At 45.5% G+C, this 26,081-nt stretch overlaps 2 protein-coding genes across 4 annotated transcripts in view; both read right to left on the bottom strand.

Moving 5' to 3' along the window:
- Positions 1–26,081, bottom strand: part of CCL28 (C-C motif chemokine ligand 28) — a 115,868-nt gene that overhangs the window by 32,907 nt on the left and 56,880 nt on the right. The window lies entirely within an intron of this gene.
- HMGCS1 (3-hydroxy-3-methylglutaryl-CoA synthase 1) lies at positions 2,699–24,488 on the bottom strand. 3 transcript variants are annotated; one of them, XM_007517622.3, is made up of 11 exons: positions 24,358–24,474; positions 19,171–19,229; positions 13,022–13,479; positions 11,807–11,932; positions 10,784–10,948; positions 9,295–9,460; positions 7,964–8,134; positions 7,526–7,632; positions 5,595–5,720; positions 5,211–5,374; positions 2,699–4,428 (listed from the first exon to the last, which is right to left on the bottom strand). In XM_007517622.3, exons 3-11 carry the CDS (start codon positions 13,467–13,469, stop codon positions 4,339–4,341), a joined length of 1,563 nt encoding a protein of 520 aa, XP_007517684.2. In that variant the 5' UTR covers positions 13,470–13,479; positions 19,171–19,229; positions 24,358–24,474; the 3' UTR covers positions 2,699–4,338. The 3 variants fall into 3 exon arrangements, with proteins under 3 accessions (XP_007517684.2, XP_016041283.2, XP_060046983.1); XM_016185797.2 differs by lacking the exon at positions 19,171–19,229 and having other exon boundaries at positions 24,358–24,488; XM_060191000.1 differs by lacking the exons at positions 19,171–19,229; positions 24,358–24,474 and adding an exon at positions 23,968–24,124.

Raw genomic sequence — 26,081 nt, forward strand, 5'->3', positions numbered from 1 at the left:
TTGGAGAGAGAGGGAAATTGAGAAGGGAGGGGCAATAGTGAGGGAGAGAGACAGAGAGACACCTGCAGCCCTACTTCACCACTGGTGAAGCTTCCCCCTGCAGGTGTAGTACCCTTTGTTTGCCTACTTGGCAACTGAGATGGGGACTCTGGAATGGCCGTGTGACCCTCATAGGTTCCAGCTCACTTGACACTGCATCTGCTGGAAAACACACAAAACAAAAAGCTACACAACCAAAAGCTACAGTCTAGCAGAGCCTAGGCTGGGGCAAAAAGTAGGCATTCAAGTTATTTGATCGTGACAGTGAGGAGAGCAAAATACTTGGTTCCTAGGTTTGGTTGTTTTTTTGTTTGTTTTGTTTTCCTAAGGCTTTAACAGGAGAGACAGGAGGAAAGTGAAAGGGACCAGGTATCACTCGGCACATGCACTGCCAAGGATCAAACTAGGGATCTCACGATTCTGAGTTCAACACTTGACCCTTGACCCACTAGGCTAACTCCAAGATTATAGGCCTGTGTTATTTTAACAACAGGACACACACACACACACACACACATATATATATACCACTATTAAGGCATGTCTACCACATCCTGGAGGACAGACAGCCCTGCTAGATACTGTCAAGCTGGCACCTTAACTAAGCCATTCCAATCCCCATGCATGCTGTTTGCTTTTGGTGTTGAGTATGTAATAAGTTGACGCCCACGGTCAGCTACCTATTGCCCTCCACCATTGCTTTAAAAAGTGGTCTGTAGGCGATGCCACGCCAGGGACATGATAGTGGGTCAGATCTTCTCTGTGTCAGCATGGTCGGAAGATACCCACATCCAGAGTAGATGTCATTTCCAGTTAAGTCTGGGCCACTGTGGTACTTGCCAGAATGCACTACTCTGCAGCTCTCTCGTGAGAAGCTGATTTGCAGAGTCCCTTCCTGTGCTCCCAAGGGGGCATGGCATCACTGCAGGACCTTGCCAGGGCTGTGCTGTGTGCAGCCTTCCCCTGGGTACTCTTCCCTACTGTGCACACAGAGTAGCAATGGTTCCCCGAAGCCAGTGACTGTGGTGTGTGTCTCACTTGAAACTGGTACTAGGCCTGATGAATGGGTTAGGGGAATATACTGAGTAGAGTCTGTGCTTCTAAAATCCAGAGGGCCCCTCAACCCCGTGCTTCTATCTCAGCACTAAAGAATATAAATTGATTTTTTTAACAGATGGAATCTGTGGGCATGCTCTAGGTCCTCTAAACATTTCATCAACGTGAAGAGCCCAGATCAAAAGACGCCAACTTCCACTCCAGTCTGTCAGTACCTCCCCAGGGACATTAACACATGACCATTGTCACTGCAGAATTCTGTCACCAGAATTCCAACATTTACTTTCATTGATCTTTTGTATGGTTTTCTTATTCTCAATGTTATTGATTTCTGCCCTAACTTTAGTGATTTCCGTCCTTCTGGTGGCTTTAGGGTTCCTTTGTTCTTCTTCTAGGTCTTTAAGATGTGCAATCAGGCTGTTTATTTGTGCTTTTTCTTATTTCCTAATGTGTGCTTGTATGGCTGTGAACTTCCCTCTCAGTACTGCCTTAGCTGTGTCCCAAATATTTTGATAGCATGTGTCATCATTTTCATTGAATTCTCGAAACATTTTGATTTCTTCCTTGATTTCCTCTTTGACCCAGAAGTTGTTAAGAAGTGTACTGTTGAGTTTCCACATTTTGGGACTGTTACTAATCTTTTGTTGATTGTTAAGTGTTAGTTTCATTCCACTGTGGTCTGAGAAGATGCTTGGGATGATTTCAGTGCTCTTGAATTGGCTGATGCTGATTTGTGGCCTAACATATGGTCTATCCTTGAGAACGACCCATGTGGATTTGAGTAAAATGTGCATTCCAGTTTCTTAGGATGAATGTCTCTGAAAATGTCCAATAGTTTTAGTTTATGTATCTCTTCATTTAGCTCCCTTATGTCTTTATTGATTTTCTGCCTGGATGATCTGTCAAGTTGAGAGAGTGGGGTGTTGAAGTCTGTGGGGTATGACTGTGTTGCTGTTAATATATTGCTGTAGCTCTTTCAGTAGACGTTTGATGTATTTAGAAGCTAATAGAGCCCAGAGATGAGCTCTGTGATTACTGTGATTGCTGATGGGAGACTCCTGGGAGCACCTTCAGCAGTGTGACCACAGGCTGAAGACTCCAGCTGAGAGGAGGTAGTTCTAGACAGCCTATAAAAAATCGTTAACTACCAACCCTTCGTTTTTTATGTTCTATTTTTAGGAATGACACAGAGTATTTCTTTGAAGTGTAGAGATGAATGATCAGCTCTTCACAGTAGATGAGTAACTCTTTTAAGGCAAGACCGAGCCCCATACCCTGTGCCCCATGTGTCCCATGCCCAGCAAGGTGTCTGCTTCCTGGGTGAGGTATCTCCCAATCCCAATCTCAGATCTTATGAATCTTTCATTTCTGACCCTCACTTAAAATCAGGTCTGCAATTTTTTAAATTTCATGCATGAATCTGTGAATGAACGGAAGCAAATAGCCAGCTTTAAAAAATAGCCTATCAAAATTAGTTGATGTCTTGGCTGTTAACTCAGGAGGGATAAAAAAAATCCTCAAATACCTACCCCTCTTATCCTATGGTCTTGTCGACATTTTTTATTATATAAACAAATGAAAAAAAACTCAAATATCTGAAATATTTCTCTAAAATTTTATTCAGTTATTCTCCTCACTGTTAGTAAGGTAAACAGTTAGTGCTCTGTACCAATATTGCTGGGTATGCCCATTGCCGGCAATGGACTTTGAGAAGACCCATTTCCTGACACTGAGAAGTTATTTGACTTCTCAGAACACACCTAGCTCTCAATACTTGCAAAAGGATCACATGCACCATTTCCCCTCCAATTTTTGAATCTGAACTTGCATTATTAAATGTGTATCAGCGGATGTTCAAGTGAAGTCATTTTTACCAAGTGTGACTGTACAAATCAAAATACTACCAATATTAAGACAAGCGTATTTTACAAACACTACATTACATATTACCTTGCAATTTAAAACATTACATTTCATATTTGTGTACGTTTTAGATAACTGGAACCTCACAGAACGACATTTTTAAAAAATTAGTTCTGTACATTAGTTCCGACTATCTCTGTTTTACCGTCTATAAGGCTCGTGTCATAGTTCAGCACCAGGGAGGTCTACAAAACTATCTAGCTAGTCTTCTTCATCCCGTGTGATAGTTTCTGCTAGTTTTTAAGGTAAAAGTCTGAGATTTATAATTTACTATAATAAATGATTTATAAGCCCAACCTCCAGATATGGAAGTATGATTCTTTTGGGCTTTTTAACAAGTAAAAAGCTGGGTTGTACTTTCAATTTTTGTTGAACAGGTAAGAAAAAAGAAGCAGTGAATACTTACACCCTAAATTTAGTTTGTCAGTCTTAAATTGAACCTATAACACTGAAGAATCAGAAGTAACCTGATAGTACCCTGTCCATATTTTTCTGTTTTAAAATTACAAGGCAGCCAGGAGAATGTTGTATTGATTCTTCAATAAATTCAAAATCAGGTACAAAGGACTGCATAACCATCTTCCTCAGACACAGATCCAATAACATCTCAGTGTTGTTCAACATAACCCACTTTGAATGTATTCAGGAGTAGATCTAAAACTAAATCCGCGGCTCCCAAGCAAAGAGTACTTACTGTCTCTAACAGACTTCTGCTCAACACAAAAGCATTCTGTCCACAAAGGGCACTGCAGTAACTTTCATTAATATTCCAGTTTCCAGAACCACTGTTACTGTCCTAATCCTTTCTCTTCAGAATTTATAATTTTAGAACAAAAGCATTTTTGTTGTACATTTTCAAACAGGGTTTGTGCATACCACATTGAAGACCACACTTCTCTAGACTAGAAACAGTTTTCGGTAATCTTGTTCATTCAAAGGATAAAATTCTTACATGTTTAAAAAAATCAAAATTGAAGACGAGTACTTCTGTTTTCTTCAGCCAGAAGCATACAATTCATCATACCACATTTTAAAACGAAACCATGCATACATACAAGTGGCCAGAGAGGTCTGGGGCTTACAGAGCCCTTGACATCATTCTAGTACATTGCCCATTGGCTAGACCCTAATAGGAAGCATGTTAGCAAATCGAGCAGACACTTTCCCAAGAACACGATAGTTTTTCAGGCTCCATGTCAGCCACATAAAAATAAAAATTAAACGTCTAATCCTTTAAAATTGTCCGCAGAGTCTGCTGCTGCAGCCATTCACATTCACACCCCCCCCCAGCCCGCGGTGTCCCACCCACCCACAGAGCGCTTAGTGCTCCCCATTACTGATGACAGCCGCTTCCGGTTCTGCTGCTGTCGCTGGCAGTCTTGGCACTTTCTTCGCAGGACTGGGAATATGCTGAAATCCAAGGGGAAAGGTTGTTGATTAGCAAATTTTCTTTTTTAAAGAGTCACGGTGCCAATTAATATTTCAAGAGGAAAGCTGAGGACGACTGTGGAGAGGTTCTGCTGAATATAAATTCTACATGATGTTTCAAAGAGCCAAGTAAATTATCCATCCTTAACCAAACAGTGGGAGAGGAAGTTGATGGAAATACACTATATATAGAATTTTACACATGATAACTGGCATGCATAACTCAAGCAATGGTGATATGACTTGCTACCTAGTTCATACACAGCAACAAACAAGAAGGCTATGCACTGACTGAAGTCGCCATAAGCAGGTGAATCAATGAACTCCTAGGTTCTGAAGTCCACAGTCTGAAGCTGTAACTCTGGTTAGCTTCCAGGCCTCACCTGTCATGTCTTAGTGGTTAAGACCGAGTTCTTAACGACTTGGAGATAAAGATGTGAGGGGTTCAATAACCTACCCCGAACATTTCATCTCTAAGCAAAACACAACCCACAATGCTGAGCATTCTCTCTGGGAATTCTGAGGATAGCGATACAACTTAGTATTTGCCGTGTACCTGAAAAATGTGAACAGTTTCAGGGCAAAACACATCACACAAGTGAAAGCGTACGGTTGGCATCCCGTCCCAGAGCCCTTACTCTGAATCACCGCTTTATTTCAGTCCTTTCAAGAGCGAAGTCTCAGGACCCCCTAGTCCATGAGATACGGGAACGGAAACTTCTTACCCCAGCAAAGCACAGGGCCGAGCAATGACTCTTGTTTACCTCAGTCGCGGTGTTGGAATGCACAAGTCCTCCTCCGTCACCCAGTGTGTCGTCATTTGGAGAGGGGCGCCGGGCGTAAGTTCTCCTGTGCTTCTCATCCACCCTGACCAGGTACCATGTTCCTTCAAAGAGGGAGTCGACAGAACTCTGGGGAATATAGTTGGCTAGAGCAAAGAGGGAGAACGGGGAATATTAGTTCCGATATACAATCTATCTGAGAATAGATCAAAGGGCTTGCACGCACACTGTCCTGTAATTTTTACAATCATCAGATTAGAATGAAGTCCAGACATACTTATTTTTATAGAGCATTTTTTCAAGTTAACAGCCTCCAACAGGCTCCCGGGCATATACTTATGAATATTAATCATTTAGTATTTTTACCTAGGTGATGAGTATCCTCTCTGAGCTTCATGTTTTCTGTAAAGACATCTGGGGCCAGAGACGTTCTTGAGTCAAGCCTTGGTTTAAGGTCACATAAGCTTGCTGTGATCTTGTCCAGAGAAGATCCTAATATAGTCCAACATAAAAAGAATTCCAACATTAAAAGAGCAAAAATAGCAAGCCCAAAAGAAGCCTCAACAATATGCTGTCAGATGAGAGGTGGGGTGAAGAAATCCCCACTTTTCATGCGTGTCTGAACTGTTGCCTCTTGTTTAGTTAGAAGATAATATGCCGTCTGTTGGGCAGCTCCCTAGGACCTCTGGGTAGTTTTTGTTCAGCATCAGCTCTGGTAGACAAATTAGGAAATAGGTGAGATTTCAAACTTTAATGAACTTTTTTAAAAAATATTTATTTATTCCCTTTTGTTGCCCTTGTCTTCTTGTTATAGTTAATTGTTGTTGCTGTTGTTGTTGGATAGGACAGAGAAAAATGGAGAGAGGAGAGGAAGACACACAGGGGGAGAGAAAGATAAGACACCTGCAGACCTGCTTCACTACCTGTGAAGCAACTCCCCTGCAGGTGGGGAGCCGGGGGCTTGAACTGGGATCCTTACTTTGGTCCTTGCGCTTTGAGCTACGTGTGCTTAACCCGCTGCACTACCGCCCGACTCCCTTTAATTTCTATAGTCTTGACACAATTTTAAAGCAATGTCACATCTTCCATCAGTTCCACCTCCATGTTACTGAATTTTCCTCCTCAGGGAAGACACAAAAGTTTCTTCAAATACAGCCAAACTCATAAATCCCAAAAATTAGGTCATGCCCCTTCCTGGGCAGAAAACCTCACCAGTGTAACCCAGGACCTCACCTCTCCAGAGCCCTACTCCACTAGGGGAAGACAGAAACAGGCCGGGAGTATGACTGGCCTGCCAATGCCCATGCCCAGCAGAGAAGCAATTACAGAAGACAGACCTTCCACCTTCTGCACCCCATAAAGAATTTTGGTCCACACTCCCATAGGGGGAGAAATGACAGGGGGAGGAGATCAGGGGGCTCTGAATTTTTTTTTTTATTTAATTTTATTTTTTCTTAATTTTATTTATTTATTTATTTATTTATTTATTTATTTTTAACCAGAGCACTGTTCATCTCTGGCTTATGGTAGTACGGGGGATTGAACCTGGGACTTTGGGGTCTCAGGCATGAGAGTCTGTCTGCATAACCATTATGCTATCTACCCTCCACCCGGCTCTGAATTCTTAACTCCAATAGGACAAGGAGAGAGAAGAGGGAAAAAGGACATTCAGAAATAGTTAACAGGTGTAGGTGTGACTTCAAAGGGAAGAGAAGGCAGGCCCATAGGGAGAGAAATGGGCACATATGTATAAAATACAGTTCTAAAAGTAGCGGTCAGCCCTTATCCGCAACCCTGGGAGAGCTACTACAGTCTCCAACAGAGAACAAGGAGGGCACAGAACTCTGGTGGCGGAATGGAGTGGGATCATCCCCATTATCTCAGAGTTTTGTAAATCAGTATTAAGTCACTTTAAAGAAAAATTAGGTCATGCAGTACAAAATCAAAACAAAAATTGATTTAGTATTATTCACACTCAGTATTATTCATTAGTGTGAAAACTCAAATGTCACCTACATGAAACAGATGTTTCCCTTTCGTCTACCCACAGGAGTCTAAAACAAGCCGAAATCAAGGTCCTTGGCAAAGAAGGAAAGTCAAACATGATGCCATAAGAACTGTGAGCTGATGTTTTTTTCTGACTCGGAAGGACTCCAACAGACAGTCCTGCCCGTAGGAATAACACCTGACTGCAGCCAGAGAAGCTGCGTCAAGGGTGAGACGCGGCACAAGAGGCAAGTGCTCGAGGGAGCCTGTGAGCCGACCGGGACTCTGGTTGAGAGGCTCGAGCATTTTACCTGGTGTGGCATCTTGGGTGATTTTAATAGAATAAAGTGTGGCAGCCAGGCCAGAACCGTACGAGAATATGCCGACTCTCTTCCCTGCCAGCTGCTGAGGTGAGTACCTGCGTCAAGAGAGAAAAAGCAGCACTCAACCAATCGCACAGTAAGGGGGCTTCAGAAGTCACTATCCCATAGCATGCTGCTTTCCCAACAAGGGGCTTGCAGTTCAAGAATAAGATCATCAAGATGAGGGCCGGCAAAGCCAGTATGAAATTAAACACTCTGGAATAAATGTAGCCTGAACTCACATGATTCTTCAAGTCAATGCGCAGCAGGCCAGAGAGGCCAGAAATAGAAGTGTGCTGTGCCCACCACCGTGTCTGAGAGCGAATTCGCTCTCGGAAGTTCACTAGACCCAGGTGAGGGGTCTGTGCAGCTCAAGGTTATACTTACTGTGCTAGAACAGAGGCGAGGGAGCCGTACACTGAGGAGGTATACATATTTCCATTCTGATTTGATACGAGCAAAGATGCCTTTGTTTTCTGATTAAACAGTTCAGAACTAGCCTTCAGAAATGCCTTCTCCACATCTCTGTCAAAGTAGGTATCTTCTAATTTAACATCCCTGAAAGATTTGGGAAAAGGCAATTGGCACAGTGTTCAAAGACGAGGCCTAACAGTCTAACCTGTAAGTGGACATGAGTCTGTTTTCCCACGTGCTCAAATCCAAATAGTATATACTACTAGTAAGCTAATAAGACTTAGTGACTGGACACACATGGCCCCTTTCCTCGTTTTATTTTTTTAAAGATTTTATTTATTTATTTATTTATTTATTTATGAGAAAGATAGGAGAGAGAAAGAAACAGACATCACTCTGGCACATGTGCTGCCGGGGATCGAACTCGGGACCCCATGCTTGAGAGTCCAAAGCTTTATCACTGCGCCATCTCCTGGGCCACTCCAACATTTTATCACAAAATTAACATATATGCAGATAATTCTAATGTGTCAATAGATAAAGTTTTGTTATCAGACAGAATACACTATTTCAAGTCCTTAATAATGACTCAGAAAAGCCACCACAGAAGGTACAACATGAAAAGCTAAGTAGAACAGAATGACTGGCGTGCATATGATTCGCGAGTAACGACTGTGTAGTCAGGGCTAAAAAAAAGCTAAGGAGAATTCTGTCAACTAGAGAAGGGACACAGGCAGGGAAAAGAGTAACAAATAACGTGCTGAGTAGCCTTCCAAGTGGCGAAATGTGGGAGTGTGGAGCAAGCAGCCTTTAGGATACTCAGGGTGAAGGGGCTACTGTAACAAACACGGGTGCTGCACAGGGCACATAGCTCCACACAATGAGCAGGAGAGGTAACTGGAGGATAATGGTTCATATGCTGCCGTGTTCCTGGGACTCAGTTTCTACGCTAGTGGCATATTCAAAGAGTAGAGACTTCTAATCTCCTCCTTCTTCCTCATCAGAGAGAGCACTGCCCAGGTCTGGCATGTGCAAGTCTGCTGCATAAGCTGCCATTCTCTTTTCCCAGGCCCCGTCCTTCTGAGTAAATAGGTTCTTTCAACTAAAAACTTCAGGTCTGTGTAGCAGGTATATAAAATGCTCTCATACAGTGAGTGCCCAAGGATACGGCTTAGCGGGTGGACAGAGCAGAGGGGCCTCTATGGGCCCCGTGCTAGTCCTTAGCAGTACATATGCTAGTGCAGTGCTCTGGCCACTTGTGAAGGAAATACACGTCTAAAAAACAATCATAAAACTCTTCTTACCCAAAGGCTTCCAGGCCGCTATAGACAGTATTTTTATCTCTGTTCTGGTCATTAAGGAAGTCATTCAGCAACATCCGAGCTAGAGATTTCTGAACCAGTTTACAATAGGGTGAATGGAAGATCATGAAGCCAAAATCATTCAAGGTGAAATCTTTATCATTTCCCTCTGAAAGAGAAATCCAAAGAAACTCACAAGCCACTATCTTTTGAAGACTGATTTTAGAATAGAACCAAGATGTTTCATATCTTTTTTTTAAAGAAAAAATTGTCTGTTTATTACTAGAGACAGAGAAACTGAGAGGGGGAGAGGGAGATAGTGAGGGAAAGAGACAGAGAGATACCTGCAGCCCTGCTTCACCACTCGTGAGGCTTTCCCCCTGCAGGTGGGGACCACGGAATTGAACCTGGGTCCTTGTGCACTGTAATGTGTGTACTTAACTAGGTGCGTCACTGCCTGGTCCCCATGTTTTAGATCTTAAGTAGCAATGATACTATGTTTCTCAAACTTAGGAGTAATAACTTAATAGCAGGTCAGAGTCAGTGTCAGTATTTTTCTATCTTAATAAAGTAAGATTTTTATAGAAAGCGAAGTAAGTGATCCGGGAGGTGGTGCAGTGGATAAAGCATTGGATTCTCAACCATGAGGGCTTGAGTTTGATACCTGGCAGCACATGTACCAGAGTGATGTCTGGTTCTTTCTCTCTTCCTATATTTCTCATGAATAAATAAACAAATTCCTATAAAAGGAAGTGAAATAACATAAAGAGTAGGAAATAGTGAACTACATTGCTTCCAACACAGCGAAGTAATTTCACAATACTTTTATTTTGGCTTAGTAGAAACACAATGCAAAAATCCTCCTTCTATGGGCTCTTAAAAAAAAAAAAAACTATCCTAATACTATTCAAAGTATAGTCTATATTTATTATCAAGAATCACTAGATTTCTTAATATCTGTTAATAAATGTTTAACCCTCTCATACCAAAGCTCTAGAAAGTAAAGCTGCTACTGGGTTTTAACAGCATTAATTCAAATACTGCCTTTTTTTTTTTTTTTTCTTTTTTTAAGTACCATAGGAACTTACTTAGGAGTAAAGATGGAATTACCTAAAAACCTAAAAAGTGAACATGAATTCACAGGTCAACTGGGAACAGATCGTGTAGGGAGGGGGAACCTTTCAGTTATGTTTATGAGTCTCATCTGAATCACAGGTTCAACTGAAAACCTAGTGACAAGAACTCAAAAGATGAACAGAATGTAATTAACTCTCCTGAAACCTAGTCTAGATCTTACTGGAATAAGTCAACCTAAGTACTTTTGCAGAAAGATACCTTCACCCCTTTTATTCAGGCTTACGACACTACTAGGAAGTTACATAGTCACAGAAACCAAGGGGACAATTACACTTGGTGGGTCAACAAGAAATGCCATGAGCCATTTTGCATTAAAACACTCACTACATTGCAAGGACAAATAGGGAACGCTCACCCTTCTGCCACTGGGCACGGATCTTTTTGCGGTAGACAGAATAGCAGCGGTCTAGAGCGTTGAGGTAGCACTGTATCGACAGCTTTCCATCCACTACAGGATATTCAGACAGCATGTCAGGCTTGTAGAAATCATAGGCATGCTGCATGTGTGTGCCTCGGAGTCCTAGTAGAACAAAAAGGGGAGACACCTGTGTATACATGCTTCCGGTTTTATTTTTTCCCCGTCTCCAGAGTTACTGCTGGGGCTCTGTGTGCCCACTGCCCCCCCCCCCCTTTTTTGCTAGGACAGAGATAAATTGAGAGGGGAGAGGGAGATACAGTCACCTGAAGACCTGCTTCACCACTTGTGAAGTGTCCCCGCTACAGGTGAGGAATGGGGCTTGAACCTCGATTCTTAAGCGGGTCATTTCATGTCACCGCTCAGCCCCTGCACTTGCTTTTTGCTTGGCCACTGCTCACTCTGGTTCCTGGTGGTGCAGGGGATTGAATCTGGGACTCAGGAATAATCACAAGGTGAATCTAATACATAACCGAAATGCAATACAGCGGCAACCATGGACAAATTTTCATCAAGGTTCGTAAATCTAACCGCGAGATCACAATTTTGCTCTACTGAATGAAGAAAATTAAATTTGCCGCTTACTACGTGACTGTCGGTGCGTCCATTGCTCTGTCAGTGAGGATGACAGCAATTACCTCATACACCTGCTAAGAACACCGTAAGTACCCAAGTACAGTGCCGGGCTGAGCCATGGTGCACCTGGTTAAGCACGCACCACTACACGCAAACATCCGGGGACAAGCTCCCAGATACCCTACCTGCAGGGGGAAGCTTCAGAGCGGTGGAGCAGGGCTGCAGGTGTCTCTTTTTCTTCCCCTATCCACCACTCCCCCTCAATTTCTCTCTGTCCTATCAAATAAGCTTTGTGCTCACACTTGGTGGACACTCACGAACTAGCTTGTTTCTGTTTTCAATTGTCTGTGCCCTAGGGTGGTAGTAAGTGTTCTCCCCAAGGCTCACCTCTTTCAAAAACTAAAGGAGCGTTTGGCCCAATCAGCATAGCGACGGCTCCAGCTCCTCCTGTCGGCCTGGCATTTCCTGTGGCATATACAGCAATATCTCCGGCAACTACCAGGGCATACCGTCCTAAAAGATAATTTTTTTGTTAGTACACAAGAAAGGGATCAACACTATAAATATTATAGATGTAAATCAAAGTGTTACACCCTCCACACTCTTCAATACACTCTTCCCCTCTCTGGTGATGAAAATCTTATGACTATGATAATATTGTTCTATGTGGTAAAGACAGCCGACTGATAAATTAGATTAGGCTGAAAGTCATAGTGAGCTCTGGAAGCATTTTTTTTTTACATTTTTTTTTTTTTTTTGCTATTTTATTGTTGTTATTATTGTTGTCATTGTTGGATAGGACAGAGAGAAATGGAGAGAGGAGGGGAGACAAAAAGGGGGAGAGAAAGACAGACACCTGCAGACCTGCTTCATTCACCGCCTGTGAAGTGACTCCCCTGCAGGTGGGGAGCTGGGGGCTCGAACTGGGATTGTTAAGCCGGTCCTTGCGCTTTGCGCCACCTGCGCTTAACCTGCTGCGCTACCGCCCAACTCCCTGGAAGCATATTTAAACAAGCTGAACTGGAAAAAACTGTGTATGGTATACATTTAAAAGGCCCTTGGGGGCAGGGGAGACAGCATAATGGTTCTGTAAACAGACTCTTCTCATGCTTGAGGCTCCTAAGTCCCAGGTTCAATCCCCCACACCACCATAAGCCAGAGCTGAGCAGTGCCCTGGTGTTTCTCTGTGTGTGTCTTTCTCTCTGCATCTCTCAAAAACAAAATAATAAAAAACTAAAAAAAAAAAAAAAAAAAAAAGGCCCTTGGGGGAGTTGGGCGGTAGCGCAGTGGGTTAAGCACAGGCGGCGCAAAGTGCAAGGACCGGCATGAGGATCCCAGTTAGAGCCCCCGGCTCCCCACCTGCAGGGGAGTCGCTTCAAAAGCGGTGAAGCAGGTCTGCAGGTGTCTGTCTTTCTCTCCCTCTCTGTCTTCCCCTCCTCTCTCCATTTCTCTCTGTCCTATCCAACAACAATGACATCAGTAACTACAACAATAAAACAACAAGGGCAACAAAAGGAATAAATATTAAAATAATAATAATAAAAGGCCCTTGGGCTATGCGCCCTCCAAGAGTGACCTCTGAACACTGGGCAGGCAACATACCATCCCAAGAGCTGGACTCTACCCAGTTGACAGCATTGAAGACAGCAGCCGTGCCTCCATAGCACGCGTTAGTCGTGTCTATGCCTTCGATATCTGTGTTTCCAGATTCCTCAAAGAGTTGCATCAGATTAGTCTTCACGGACTTGGACTTGTCGATGATTGTCTCGGTTCCAACTTCTAGCCGTCCAATGCAGTCATAGGAAAGACTATTTCTCTCCATGAGATTCTGAACCACAGTCAAGCAAAGAGAGTTGATATCTTCTCTGTCTGTGCAGAAGCCCATCCTGGCCTGGCCCAAGCCGACAGTATACTTCCCAGCATCTACACCATCGTATTTCTCCAACTCTGCTTGATCGACAAATTGAGAAGGAAAATAGATCTCTAGGGCAACGATTCCCACATCTTTTGGCCAGCAGGCTTCTGCATTCAAAGGAAGTGAGCCAGGCATGGTGAAAGAGCTTCCGGAAGAGAAACAGAAAAACACAGTTTGAGATGGCGAGCTGTGGATCTTCACGTTCAATATGAGACAGAGATCAACTCTCGCCTGAACTATCAGTTTCTATCTTAGTGCTTCATTTACCGTAGGGGAGTCGATCTGAAGTATGCAGAAACACCGATTACAGAACAAATGCCACACTAAAATGACCGCTTCTTAGGAGAGCTTGTTTATATCAGTAACTAAGCATCTCCAAATTTAGAACCTGACTCTTCCAAGAGGTAAAATTCTTTGTCATAGACAATGAGAAGATAAAACAAAATGACTAGTGATTGGCTACCAAATCACAAAAATCATAATTGAAATTCTTTTTTAAAATATTTATTTTTATTTATTTTCCCTTTTGTTGCCCTTGCTGTTTAACACTGTTGTGGTTATTGATGTCACTGTTGTTGGATAGGACAGAGAGAAATGGAGAGAGGAGGGGAAGACAGAGAGGGGGAGAGAAAGACAGACACCTGCAGACCTGCTTCACCACTTGTGAAGCGACTCCCCTGCAGTTGAGGAGCCTTGAACCAGGAACCTTACGCCAGGGTCCTCGCACTTTGTGATTGAAATTCCTAATCCTTAACCACACCAAAGTATTTAAATAAACAGACATACTGTTTATTCACAGCTGTTTGACTGTATGTGATATTTTAAATTTCCTCTTACTTACATAACACATTTTATTTTTTTAATTCCTTTATTGGGGGATTAATGTTTTACAGTCGACAGTAAATACAATAGTTTGTACATGCATAACACTTCTCAGTTTTCCATATAACAGTATGACCCCCACTAGGTCCTCTGTCATCCTTTTTGGACCGGTCCCCCCCACCCCCCGTCTTTTATTTGGTGCAGTACGCCAACTCCAGCCCAGGTCTGCCTGTGAGGTAACACACATCTTTCAAAGCATTCTTCCTACTTCTATCTGCACAGCTTTGTGCATGCACAACCCCACCACTCGGGGAATGACTTTTCCTCTTCAGACACAGAAAGGGAGACAGAGAGAGGCAAGACACCACAGCACGGGTCGGCACCGACGGCAGTTTCTAGCAGTGCCACCCCTGTGCTCCTCTGAGGTGCAGAGAAGGAACCCAGGGGTCTTGTGTGAAGTAAGGTGTATGCTCTGCTGGGTGAGCTTTCTTCGGGCTCTTGCCTTTTTCTTTTCCTTTTTATAAAGGCGCTTAAAACTTGGACTTTTAACATAGAAAGTTTTGCAGTAGTGACCGGATTTACCAAGAATCATGTGCTAGCCACTCAAGGCTACCAGGACTACTTTCAAAGTTATATTAATCAAGAAGAGAGAAATTATTCCATGTATATCTCAAACGGAAAGGAACAGGACAAGAAAATGGTCACAAACTTGCTGGGCCAGAGAAGCAAAGGCGGGCGTGGTTGATTCAGACCCCGAGCTCACAGCCTACTGAGGCGCACAGCCATCAGTACCACAGCTCCCTGAAGCCAGAGAGCCACCGCTTATGCTGCCTGCCACTGACCAAGACACTTCTGTCCGCCACTTACTCCCCTACCACTGTGTGCTGAGGTACTTCTATGGGCAGCCTAACCAGGCCCCAACTGGCACAGAAGCCAGAGAAATGCGCTGTCAGACTTAACAGCCTCTTAAGTTTTAAAGAATCAATTTCCCTCTCTACACATCCGCGGTTTAGTTTCACATAGCGGGACCATGTTGCCAAGGTGTCAGAATGTGCGTGTTTCTATAGACAGGAGAGCTCGGCGGGCAGAACACCTGTGTGGTATGAGAACCTGGGCCTGAGCTCACGCACTATGTGGCAGCACCATGGACAGCAGGCAACGAGAAACTGGCACTGGAAAAATGCCGGGCGGAACTGCACCTGGGTTAGATTCCATATTCATTCTTCAGCACCAAAGGGGGAAGAAAACAAATCCTGGCTTCTCATGAGAGCTAGCTGGGCCGTGTGGGCCCCCTAATTGTCCACAGCACCTGCCAAGCCACTGCTAATTTGAATTAAAAGTGGAAAGTCAAATACTGTCTTTATCTCCTTTGTTCTTTGCCACTCTGTAAGCCCCAACAGAGGATTAGATATCACAGAACTATAGACTATTAAACATCTGGAGCCGAAAAGGTATCCTTAAATCGGGAAATCTACCCTTCAGCCCACGGATGGCTATCAGTTATGAGCATATCAAAATTTACTAAGTAAGCATAAAACATACAACCCAAGCTAAGGATCAAAAGGGATGCTAACTGAATCTCCCTTCTAAATGCAAGACTCATACTGTTTTTTCATTCATCCAAACACTGACAGCTTATTGCATCCAAACACTTTGGCTAAGTTGAATAAGAAGCCTTGCCCTCTCAAGTATCTGCTGCTTGTGTGTGGGTGAAATATGCACACAATGACAGTACAGACGAGACAAGAGAGACAGTCACGCTGCAGAAGGTAGAATACCTAGCCCAGACTGACAAAAGGGAAGGAGTGAGAAGGAAAGCTTCTTGGCCAATGGTGCCAACCTTAAAGCCCAAGGAATGAGGAAGAGGTATCAGCGAAAACAGAAAATTTTATTTCCTTATTTGTATTTTTTATTAGTGATTTAACAGTGATTACAGATAGAAGAGTTTTCAGCAAGGTGGCCATCATAAACAAAGACACACTAAAAGGAAGCATGAAAGTGTTGCTAATTTAGTGAGGTGAAATATGAAGTGATAGGAGGTCTTCTGAGTCAATAAATCAGGGTGATAACGGTTCAGAACTACCTAAGGCCACGTCACAAAGGTCCTGCACACTAGTGTAAGGAAACTTCCATAAGTAACTCAAGGGTTCTACATAAGAACAGCACAGCCAATCGTATCAGTATTAAGATCAGTGTTTTCCAACTCTGGAATCAATCTACTGAAAGCAAATACACCCTCACCCCTTTCGTTTACCGAGAACAACAGGGACAGACGGTGGCACACCAGGGAGAGATACACATGCCACAAGTGTGTCAAGGGCCCCAGTCTCCAGCTGCAGGATGGAAAACTTCCTAATTGCAGGGGTCTCTCCTCACCTTCCCTCTCAACTTGTCTGTCTCTATAAAAAAGCAAAACCAGAAAATACCAGATGTATGCTTAATAAATGTAAGATTTCTTTGATGAAACTTGTTTCAATTACCCACATGTATTTTGAGCTGCACTACAATATGTACTTTTTACTAGGGCACATTCAAAACCTTAAGAGTCACTGCTTTGTAGTCACTGGTACTGTGTGGAGACTGCATTTGGGTTAGGAGCTAACACAGCAGCCCAGACTAGACACAAGTTACCAATTACAACCACTACATGAAGAGCAGTAAGAAGAAAAATGTTTGGGGAGTCGGGCTGTAGCGCAGCGGGTTAAGCGCAGGTGGCACAAAGCACAAGGACCGGCATAAGGATCCCGGTTCGAACCCCCGGCTCCCCACCTGCAGGGGAGTCGCTTCAGAGGCGGTGAAGCAGGTCTGCAGGTGTCGATGTCTTTCTCTCCCCCTCTCTGTCTTCCCCTCCTCTCTCCATTTCTCTCTGTCCTATCCAACAACGACGACAATAACAATAATAACTACAACAATAAAACAACAAGGGCAACAAAAGGGAATAAATAAATAATAAAAAAAGAAGAAAACTGTTTTAAAACTGTAGAAGCAAAAAACTGGCAGAAGGAAAACAAGGAAGCAAACAGGGTGACACCCAGAGTTCCAGCCTCCACAAGCTCACTGCCAGGTACATCAGTGAACTGGGTAAGTCCACTCCACTCTCCCCCTTTGCTACGTGCTACCCGGCCTACTCAGCATTATCACCTAAACTTGGTCATTCTGCTACACTGACATGGGACAATCTCTTCTGCTACTGGGCAGATATCAAGTTTATAAATTCTCTATGTTTTCATTTTATTTTCCTAGAAAAGATCAGTCCATCTGTTTATAAGCAGAAACCCCCTAGCTGTCCTCTAAGTCACTAAAGCTTGCAGTATGATTACCCATGTTCCCAGCCTCTCTATACAGCACCTCTAAATTCTTGACTTTACGCAGTATTCTAAACATGCCGAGGACACACCTGTCAAGTTAATATGAATCCTGACTTTTATCTCAATGTAGAAATCATTTTTACATTATCTGGTTCCGTCAATATTATTTATTCTTTGAGGGATTTTTTTTTTTTTTAACAGTTAAGGTGTTTTCATTACATTCTTAGTAAAAAGCCACCTAGTTGAACATATCTGGCTTTTGGTTGAAACTGAGGGAGAGTGAAATTAAGTAGCAACAGAGAGTAAAGTTAATAAATATGGGGACGTGACTGCTTTCAAACCAAGCTTTACACAGTTTCTGGTCTACAGTCTCTGCGTCTAACGATTAACTGAAGTAGGTGCTCTTACACTGTCTTCTCAAATGCTTCCTGAAGGAGCCAGATACAAATGAAAAAACGAATCAATCAGAGATCAGCTAAGAGCTGGAATGATCACTGGAATGATCACTGGAATGATCACTGTATTGCGCTAACCTCAGAGACTGGTGTATTCTGGTTCAAACACTATGTTAAAAAGGACAGAAAAGTTCCAAATAGAACAAAGGTTAAAATTCTGAGAGTGAAGAAAGTAATCTGGATGTATTTTTTTTGTTATTAACAGTTTGCCACCAGGCTGTAAGATCACACTGTGCAGGCCCACAGCACACCCAAAGTTCTGCGTCCTCATGATCTGCATGTATTTGAAGCTTCTACTAACTGGAATGCACGATATTTTTCAGAAATACATTGCATTTACAATTTAAAAAAATTTAAGCAGTGAGGCCAGGCAGTGGCACCCCTGGTTAAGCGCACACACTACAGTGTGGAAGGACACGGGTTCAAGCCCCTGGTCCTCTCTTGCAGGGGGAAAGCTTCACCAGTGGTGAAGCAGGGCTGCAGGTGTCTCCCTCTCTATCTCCCCTCCTCTCTCAATTTCTCGCTCTATCTAATGTAAATAAAAATTTTTAACAAATCTATGCGGCATAACTCTTTATAATAAAATCTGAGTTAGCTTTTACATTTCACTTTAAAAAAGAAGAAAAAGTTATTTTTACCACATCCGCTCTCTCCTTCCCTTTGCTAACTTCAAGCCTCTTCTCTTATCACTTACCGTTTGTCTCGTTATACTAAAAACGAATATTCTAGAGGCTGGAAACTACGCTTTGTTCACCTGTGTCCCTAGGGCCCAGCCCAGTGCTTGACATACAATGCAAGCTCAATGCTGAAGAAATGCAAACCGATCTGCCTCCCAGCCTGAAATCAGCAGCAACCATGGAAATCCTAACACTGACATTCAGAAAAATAAATAAAAACAAATGAAGGCAATGGCTGGAAAATAATCTGCCTATTGATTCACTCACAATCAGGGCACATCGCCATAATGACAGACATCCGTCCTATCTTGTTGGGATGTAATTTTAAAAGCGCTAACAGCACACGCCCAGCAGCACTGTGTGTGCAAGTGAGTGTGTCTTCATTATCCACATTCTCCCCTCTCGTATCAGTAAACACTAATTTTAAAATTAGTTTTAAACAGTCTAACAGGCATCCGATTAGACAGTCACTTGAAGCACTGCGGCGTAATGCCGTGCGGGGCTTTACGAACTGGTGATACACACAGCTGGTCCCCGCCTGTGTCAGAGGACGGCTCACTCCCTGCACCCGTACCTGTGTGAGGGACAAAGAGCTGCAGCCTCCAGGTCTGTCACTGTCTCCTCCTTCAGGCACTAGGAATGTCAAATAAGAGCTGCTTTTAGAGTCAAAACATCTCCTGTCGGATTACACATGCAGAACAGAATCTAGGTTGCTTAGGACACTTGAAAGCTTACTCTTGTTTTATTAATTCTCACAGAGTCTGGTTCAGTCCTGGCAATGAAGGGCCTATCACCTCATCAGGCTTTAAGCTGAACACGACTCTAAGGAAGCTACAGTCTTTACTGAAGCTGGGCTTTCAAGAATTGGGGAAAAGAAAGAGTTAAGTTGTACTACACTGGAAAATTTCTGGACTAGAAATTTACACATTCAAGAGCTTTTTTTGCACTTAGAAACGTGTGTCTTTAACAAGTATCTGGGCCTCCCGGGAGTCACTTCTCATCTGTAAATGGAAATAACACCTGACCACCGGTTCACTGTGAAGTCCTCATAAATACTTTGTAATGTAAAGCACTGAGACACAGACTACTATCCTAGTTCTTATTATTTTTAAGCCTTCTAGCAAGCTATCTTCATTTATTTAATTTCATGCTCCTATTATTCAACGTGGCTACCTTAAACTACCCAAACTTTTAGGAAGTGAGTTTTCCCCTTGATACTCATATTGGGAAAAGTAGCATAGTGTAAGAACTAAGTTTCGTTTAAATCATATGGAAACAAAGTGAGAAGGTGGCTTTGCAGCATTTTCTTGAATCTATTTATTTTGAAGGAATGATACTTGAGAAAACACTTGCTACACTGAATGCAAGCAAATAAGTACATGATCCCACTCCAAAAAATTTCTTTGATTACAAATCATATAGAGATGGGGGGATGGAGAGACACACCCCAATTTTGTCCTTTATTATCTCAAGTTACACTTCTGTTCCTTTCTTTTTTGTTGTACTAAGGAGTAGTTTTATATCTCTATGAGAGAATTACTACACTCACTAGAGTTCCCAACTACTAAGCTAATGGGGAGGGCAGTTCTCCATGGTGGGAGAAAGCGCAATTCCTCCTCCACCTAGATACAGCATTTCTCAAAGCCACGTGTGGATATGTATCGGACACAACTCGTGTAGGGGAAACCCCTCCTGGATATCCAGCCAGACTCTCTCCTCTTCTATTCTGATGACTGAAACTCATCGTGCAGAAGCACTGCCCAATCCCAAAGCCACCATCAGCCTGTCCCTGAGCAGGTCTCCTCAGAGCAAGTGTGAAGGCTGAAGGCGTCTTTCTTCTGGGGCTTCCTTGTTTTCTTGCTCCCTTCCTGAGTCTCGACTGTCAAGTGGTTAGATAGGTTCACCCAGTACAAACTTTAATCAGTTACCTACTGACCTTTGTCACTGTTTAGGAGGGAAACCCAAGAAACAGAGGCACTGGCAAACCTTCCACCCCACAGAATCGGCAACCAAATCTGTACTTTTCAAGTCTTGTTTGTACTTATAGCCTCTGGGATCCAGCTCCCTCCCCAGAGTTTGTGGTGGATGAGGGAGCCCACACTGCAGCTCCCATCTCAAGGTCCTCTTCTAAGCCATCTCTTCCAGGAAGGAAACCACCGTAACCTAGAGCTTTCCAACCGGGGCACTGCATTCCTGCCACGCGACCTAAGTCTACTCTCTCATCGCCGGCCTTGCTCTCATCTCTACTGGACCACTACACTCCAGCCGAGGAGCCTTGCTGTTTCTGAAACCCCTTTTAGATCCTGGACAGAGGACACATCAGTGGCCACGTTTCTGAGGCTCACTCGAGTTAAAAGAATCAGAGCACAGGTCTTAGTAACTGGTTCTTGCTGTCCCTTCAACATGTGTCACAACATCAAAAGTGTCCAGTAGTTTGACTCACAGCAGATAGCAGGTTTCAACTGTCCCCAAATCCTAACCAGAAACACCCAAGCTGTCCAGCAGGCGTCAGGAGAACATCTGCTTTTCCATTTCCCACGTGCAATCATACCCAAGCACAAACTGCAGCAAATATCAGCATGTGGCAAACATCAGAACGAATAAACTAAGAACCGAGTCCTACCACCGCCCTCCCATTAGACTGGGTAACATCTCTCTCAACCTTCTAAATATCCTTGACAAGTCTCGAGACATTACTCCTCTAGATTTGGTTTTTAGTAACCCGACATAAAATTGCAAAGACTAGGTTCCCTTCCAAACAGATTGAAAGAGAAATTCTGATAAAATTCTACACCCTCAGCCCCAACTGCATCTCCTCACACTCAGTTCTACTGGATTATGGTTTTAACTAATCCTACGGTACTCAGAAAACATTCCAAATTCTGCATTTTCTATAAGAAGAAAAAGAAAGGAAGGGAGGAATGAAAAAGATGAAAGCACTCTGGTGGAATACTTGAGAGCAACAAACAAAAGTCAAAAGTAAGGAGCAGAATTAGCCTAACAGATGAGGCGTTCCTTTGGCCCCACAATGTTTCATGGCACTCAACCTCCTGAGAACTTAGGTTACTGACAGAGCGAACTTACAGACTCTGGAAATGGAGATCTACAGTGTGTCTTTTCTCACCTAAAAAATAAGTTATCCCTATCCTAACCACACAAAAAATAACTGAAACTTTTAAAAAATATTTATTTATTCCCTTTTGTTGTCCCTGTTGTTTTATTGTTGTTGTTATTGATGTCGTTGTTGTTGGATAGGACAGAGAGAAATGGAGAGAGGAGGGGAAGACAGAGAGGAGGAGAGAAAGACAGACACCTGCAGACCTGCTTCACCGTCTGTGAAACGACCCCCCTGCAGGTGGGGAGCCGGGGGCTCGAACCAGGATCCTTACGCTGGTCCTTGTGCTTCACACCATGTGTGCTTAACCTGCTGCACTACCGCTGGACTCCCAAATAACTGAAATTTTAAAAACAAGTTTTAAGTAAGAGAACAAACTATTCAGATGTCTCAGAGCACAGACACAGGTAAAGGCCTTTCAACCTTCTCAGTGACTCTGACTCTCGGGGGGGGGGGGGGGGGGAGGGGGGATCAACTACATGGCCACTTGTCTTAACTACAGAAGCAACCAAAAAGGTATTCTTAGGGGACCAGGCAGTGGCACTGGTTGCGCGCACACACCAGTGTACAAGGACCTGGGTTCAAGCCCCTGCCCCACTCCCCACTGTCCACCTGCAGGGGGGAGCTTCACATGTAGGGAAGGGGTGCTGTGGGTGGCTTTCCTCTCCCCCCTTTCCATTTCGACTTGTTTCTATCCAAAATTAATTTTTTTTGAATGGCACATTTAAAAATATGTATTAAAAAGTTCTTTTGGGCCAGGTGGTAATACAACTGGTTAAGTGCACACCTTACAGCACATAAGGACCTGAGTTCAAGTCCCTGGTCCCCACCTACAGGGGAAAAGCCTTATGTGTGGTGAAGCAGGGCTGCAGGCGTCTATCCCCCCCCCATTTCTCTGTTTCTACTCAATAAAAAGTTCTTTTTATACTGATTACATGTCCTAAAAAAGTGTTTTTGGATATACTGACCTAAGTATATTATTAAATTAATTGCTGGGCTGGAGAGACAGCACAATAGTTATGGGAAACTTTCTTTCATACCTGAGGCTCTGAGGTCTCAGGTTCAATCCCCAGCACCACCATAAGCCAGGGATGAGCAGTGCTCTGGGGTCTGTCTCTCTCTATTAAAATACTTTAAAAAAATGTTTCTTCATCTCCCCAGACAATATTTTCTGTCCACCTGCATTCAGCTCTCAGGCTCAGGGAAAAATTACTAAAGTCATGGGCCCTTGGGAACATAACTAAAATAGACTTCCTAGCTCCTGCCTACATGAAATTCCCTAATTTCATCTGTTCCGTTCCTACCTTTAGGTTCCTGATTATTAGACCATGTGTCCTGCTTTAGATCTTACCGCCTTCCAGCCACCAGGTTCCAGATGCCAGCATGATGCCGACCAGACTTCCCTGGACAGACAACCCCACCAGTGTGTCCTGGAGCCCCGCTTCCCCAGAGCCCTGCCCCACTAGGCAAAGAGATAGAGAGGCTGGGAGTATGGATCCACCTGTCAACGCCCATGTTCAGCAGGGAAGCAAATACAGAAGCCAGACCTCCCACCTTCTGCACCCTATGACACTGGGTCCATACTTACAGAGGGATAAAGAATAGGAAAGCTGTCAGGGGAGGGGGTGGGATGTAGAGATGTGGTGGCGGGAACTGCGTGGGGCTGCAGCTCTGTGGTCTGACTGTCTTGTTCACCATCATTAAATCGCCATTAAATCAGAAGAGACTCCCGACACGGAGCACATCTCCGCGGTCGCGGCCTGCGACGGGGGGGGGGGGGGCTTCCCGCCTGGGCTGAGCCTGGAGCATCACCATGGGGGGAGGGGGGAGGGCAGGGGCGGGGGTAGACGGCACGACAGCTGTGCAGACAGACAGACAGACTGTCTCTCAGGTCTGCGGCTCCCAGGTCCCGGGTTCAATCCCCTGCACCACCATCGGCCAGAGCTGGGCAGTACACTGCGGAGGGAGGGAGGGAGGGATGGAGGGAGGGATGATGGACGCACGGACGGGCGGGTGAAAGAATGGATGGATGGAAAAAGGATGGACTGGAGGAAGGTTGTATGGACGGATGGACGGGAGGAAGGATGGAAGAATGGATGGATGGATGGAAGGATGGTTGGATGGATGGATGTAATGATGCATGGGAGGGAGGAATTAAGGATGGAAGGGAGCAAGGAAAGACTGAAGGGAGGATGGAAAAAGAAGGAGGGGAGGGAAAGAAAGGGCTGGCGGTGGCGCAGCTGGCTGAGTGCTCACATCGCAGGGCGCGGGGATCCGGGTTCAAGCCCCGGCCCCAGCTGCAGGCGTCTCTGTCTCTCCCTCCTCGGCATCTCTGTCTCCACCCGGTAATAAAAACATGAAAACCTCGGGGAAGAAGAAGACAGCAGCCACGGCCCGGCGGAGGGGCGCAGGGAGCAGGGCTGGCGGGCTGGCGGGCTGTCTGTCCGCCTGCGGCACCGCCAGGGGTCGGGGTGACCCGGACCGGGGAAGGTGACCGGCCAGCCCCGCACACGCGCCCCCGGCCCCCGGCCCCCGGCCCCCGGCCCGGCCCTCGCTCCCTTCCGGCCTCCTCAAGGACGCCGCGTCCGCCCAGCCCTCGGCCGGCCCGCGGAGCCGCCGCCGCCCCGCACTCACTCACGCACTCACCCCGAAGAGGCCGGGCGGCAGCAGCGGAGGGCGGGCGAGGCGGCCACGAACAGACGGTCCACGGGGCCGCCCCCGGCCACCCGCTTTATAGCCGCCGACCCACCCGACTCCCGCACCGCCCCGGTCGGCGGGAGGCGGGTCAGCGGTCCCAGCGGCCAATCGCGGCCGGCGGGGCGGCTCGAGCGCGCCCGCCCCCCAGCCCCGCGTCCGCCAATCGAGAGGGGAGAAGAGGCGGGTCCTCGCTGGGCTTTCCCCGCATGGTTGGGGGGCGGGGCGGGGGCGGGGATAGAGCCGCAGCGCCGAGGAAGTGGGGTGAGAGAGTGACGTGCGGTGGCCCGAGAGCCCGCCCGCCAATGGGAGAGCGGCGAGACGAGGCGAGAGCCAATGGGTGCGGGCGGAGAGGCGCGCCGACCAATGGGAGCCCGGTGTGAGGAGACGGGGGCCAATGGGGGCTCGGCGTCCCACCGCTGGGGAGAGATGGTCCAGTGTGGGAGGCCAGTGGGTCCCGGCTCGGGAGTCCGCGGGTTGCCTAGCAACCGGAGCTCGGCTTGCCCTCCCCGCTTCATCTGTGCGCAGATGGTGATGGTGGATTTTGCTGCTTCTTTTATGGCTCCGGGTCTCCAGAGCCTGCCGAGGGCGCCTGCATCCCAGGCTGGAGCGGAATTCGGCACCCCGAATTTGCCTGTTTGTATAGCCTTGCAGATACCTGATGTGTGAATATTCCACGAGAGTCACTTTAACTACCTTCCCTTGACCTTTTAAGAGCCTGTTATGGGCACATGACTGCCTAACTAAATTCATGATTTATTTATTCGCGAGAAAGATAGGAGGAGAAGGAGAAAGGAAGGAAGGAAGGAAGGAAGGAAGGAAGGAAGGAAGGAAGGAAGGAAGGAAGGAAGGAAAGGGAAAAACACAAGAAAATAGGCAGCGCTCTGCTATCTGCTGCTGGGGAAGAAAGAAAGGAAGGGAGGGAGGAAGGAAGGAAGGAAGAAAGAAAGAAAGAAAAGAAAAGAAAGAGAAAACAGGCAGCGCTCTGCTCTCTGCTGCCGGGGATTGAACCCAGGACCCCGTGTTTTGAGCGTCTTCTGAGCTTATGGAGAAGCAGGTGTCAGCGCGAAGGCTGTGGACAGACCGGACCCCGGGATTCTCAGCGCAGAGACTCCATTGCCGGGGCCCGGGTGCTGGTGCACCGGGTGACAGTTCACGTGGGACAATGCACAAGGACCCGGGTTCGAGGCCCCGGACTCCCCCACACACATACACACACCCGCAGGGGGGAATGCTTTGTCAGTGCTGAAGCAGAGCTGCAGGTGTCTCCATCCAGTAAAGAAATAAAGACAGTGGGAGATCCCGGTTGGAGCCCCCGGCTCCCCATCTGCAGGGGAGTCGCTTCACAGGCGGTGAAGCAGGTCTGCAGGTGTCTGTCTTTCTCTCCCCCTCTCTGTCTTCCCCTTCTCTCTCCATTTCTCTCTGTCCTAGCCAACAACAACGACATCAAATAACAACAATAATGACTACAGCAACAATAAAGCAACAAGGGCAACAAAAGAGAATACATAAATACATATTTTTAAAAAGGAAATTGGGAGTCGGGCGGTGGCGCAGTGGGTTAAGCGCACGTGGCGCAAAGCGCAGGGACCGGTGTAAGGATCCCGGTTCGACCCCCGGCTCCCCACCTGCAGGGGAGTCGCTTCACGGGCGGTGAAGCAGGTCTGCAGGTGTCT

The sequence above is a fragment of the Erinaceus europaeus genome, chromosome 5, assembly GCF_950295315.1.
Source record: "Erinaceus europaeus chromosome 5, mEriEur2.1, whole genome shotgun sequence".
Taxonomy (NCBI): Eukaryota; Metazoa; Chordata; class Mammalia; order Eulipotyphla; family Erinaceidae; genus Erinaceus; species Erinaceus europaeus.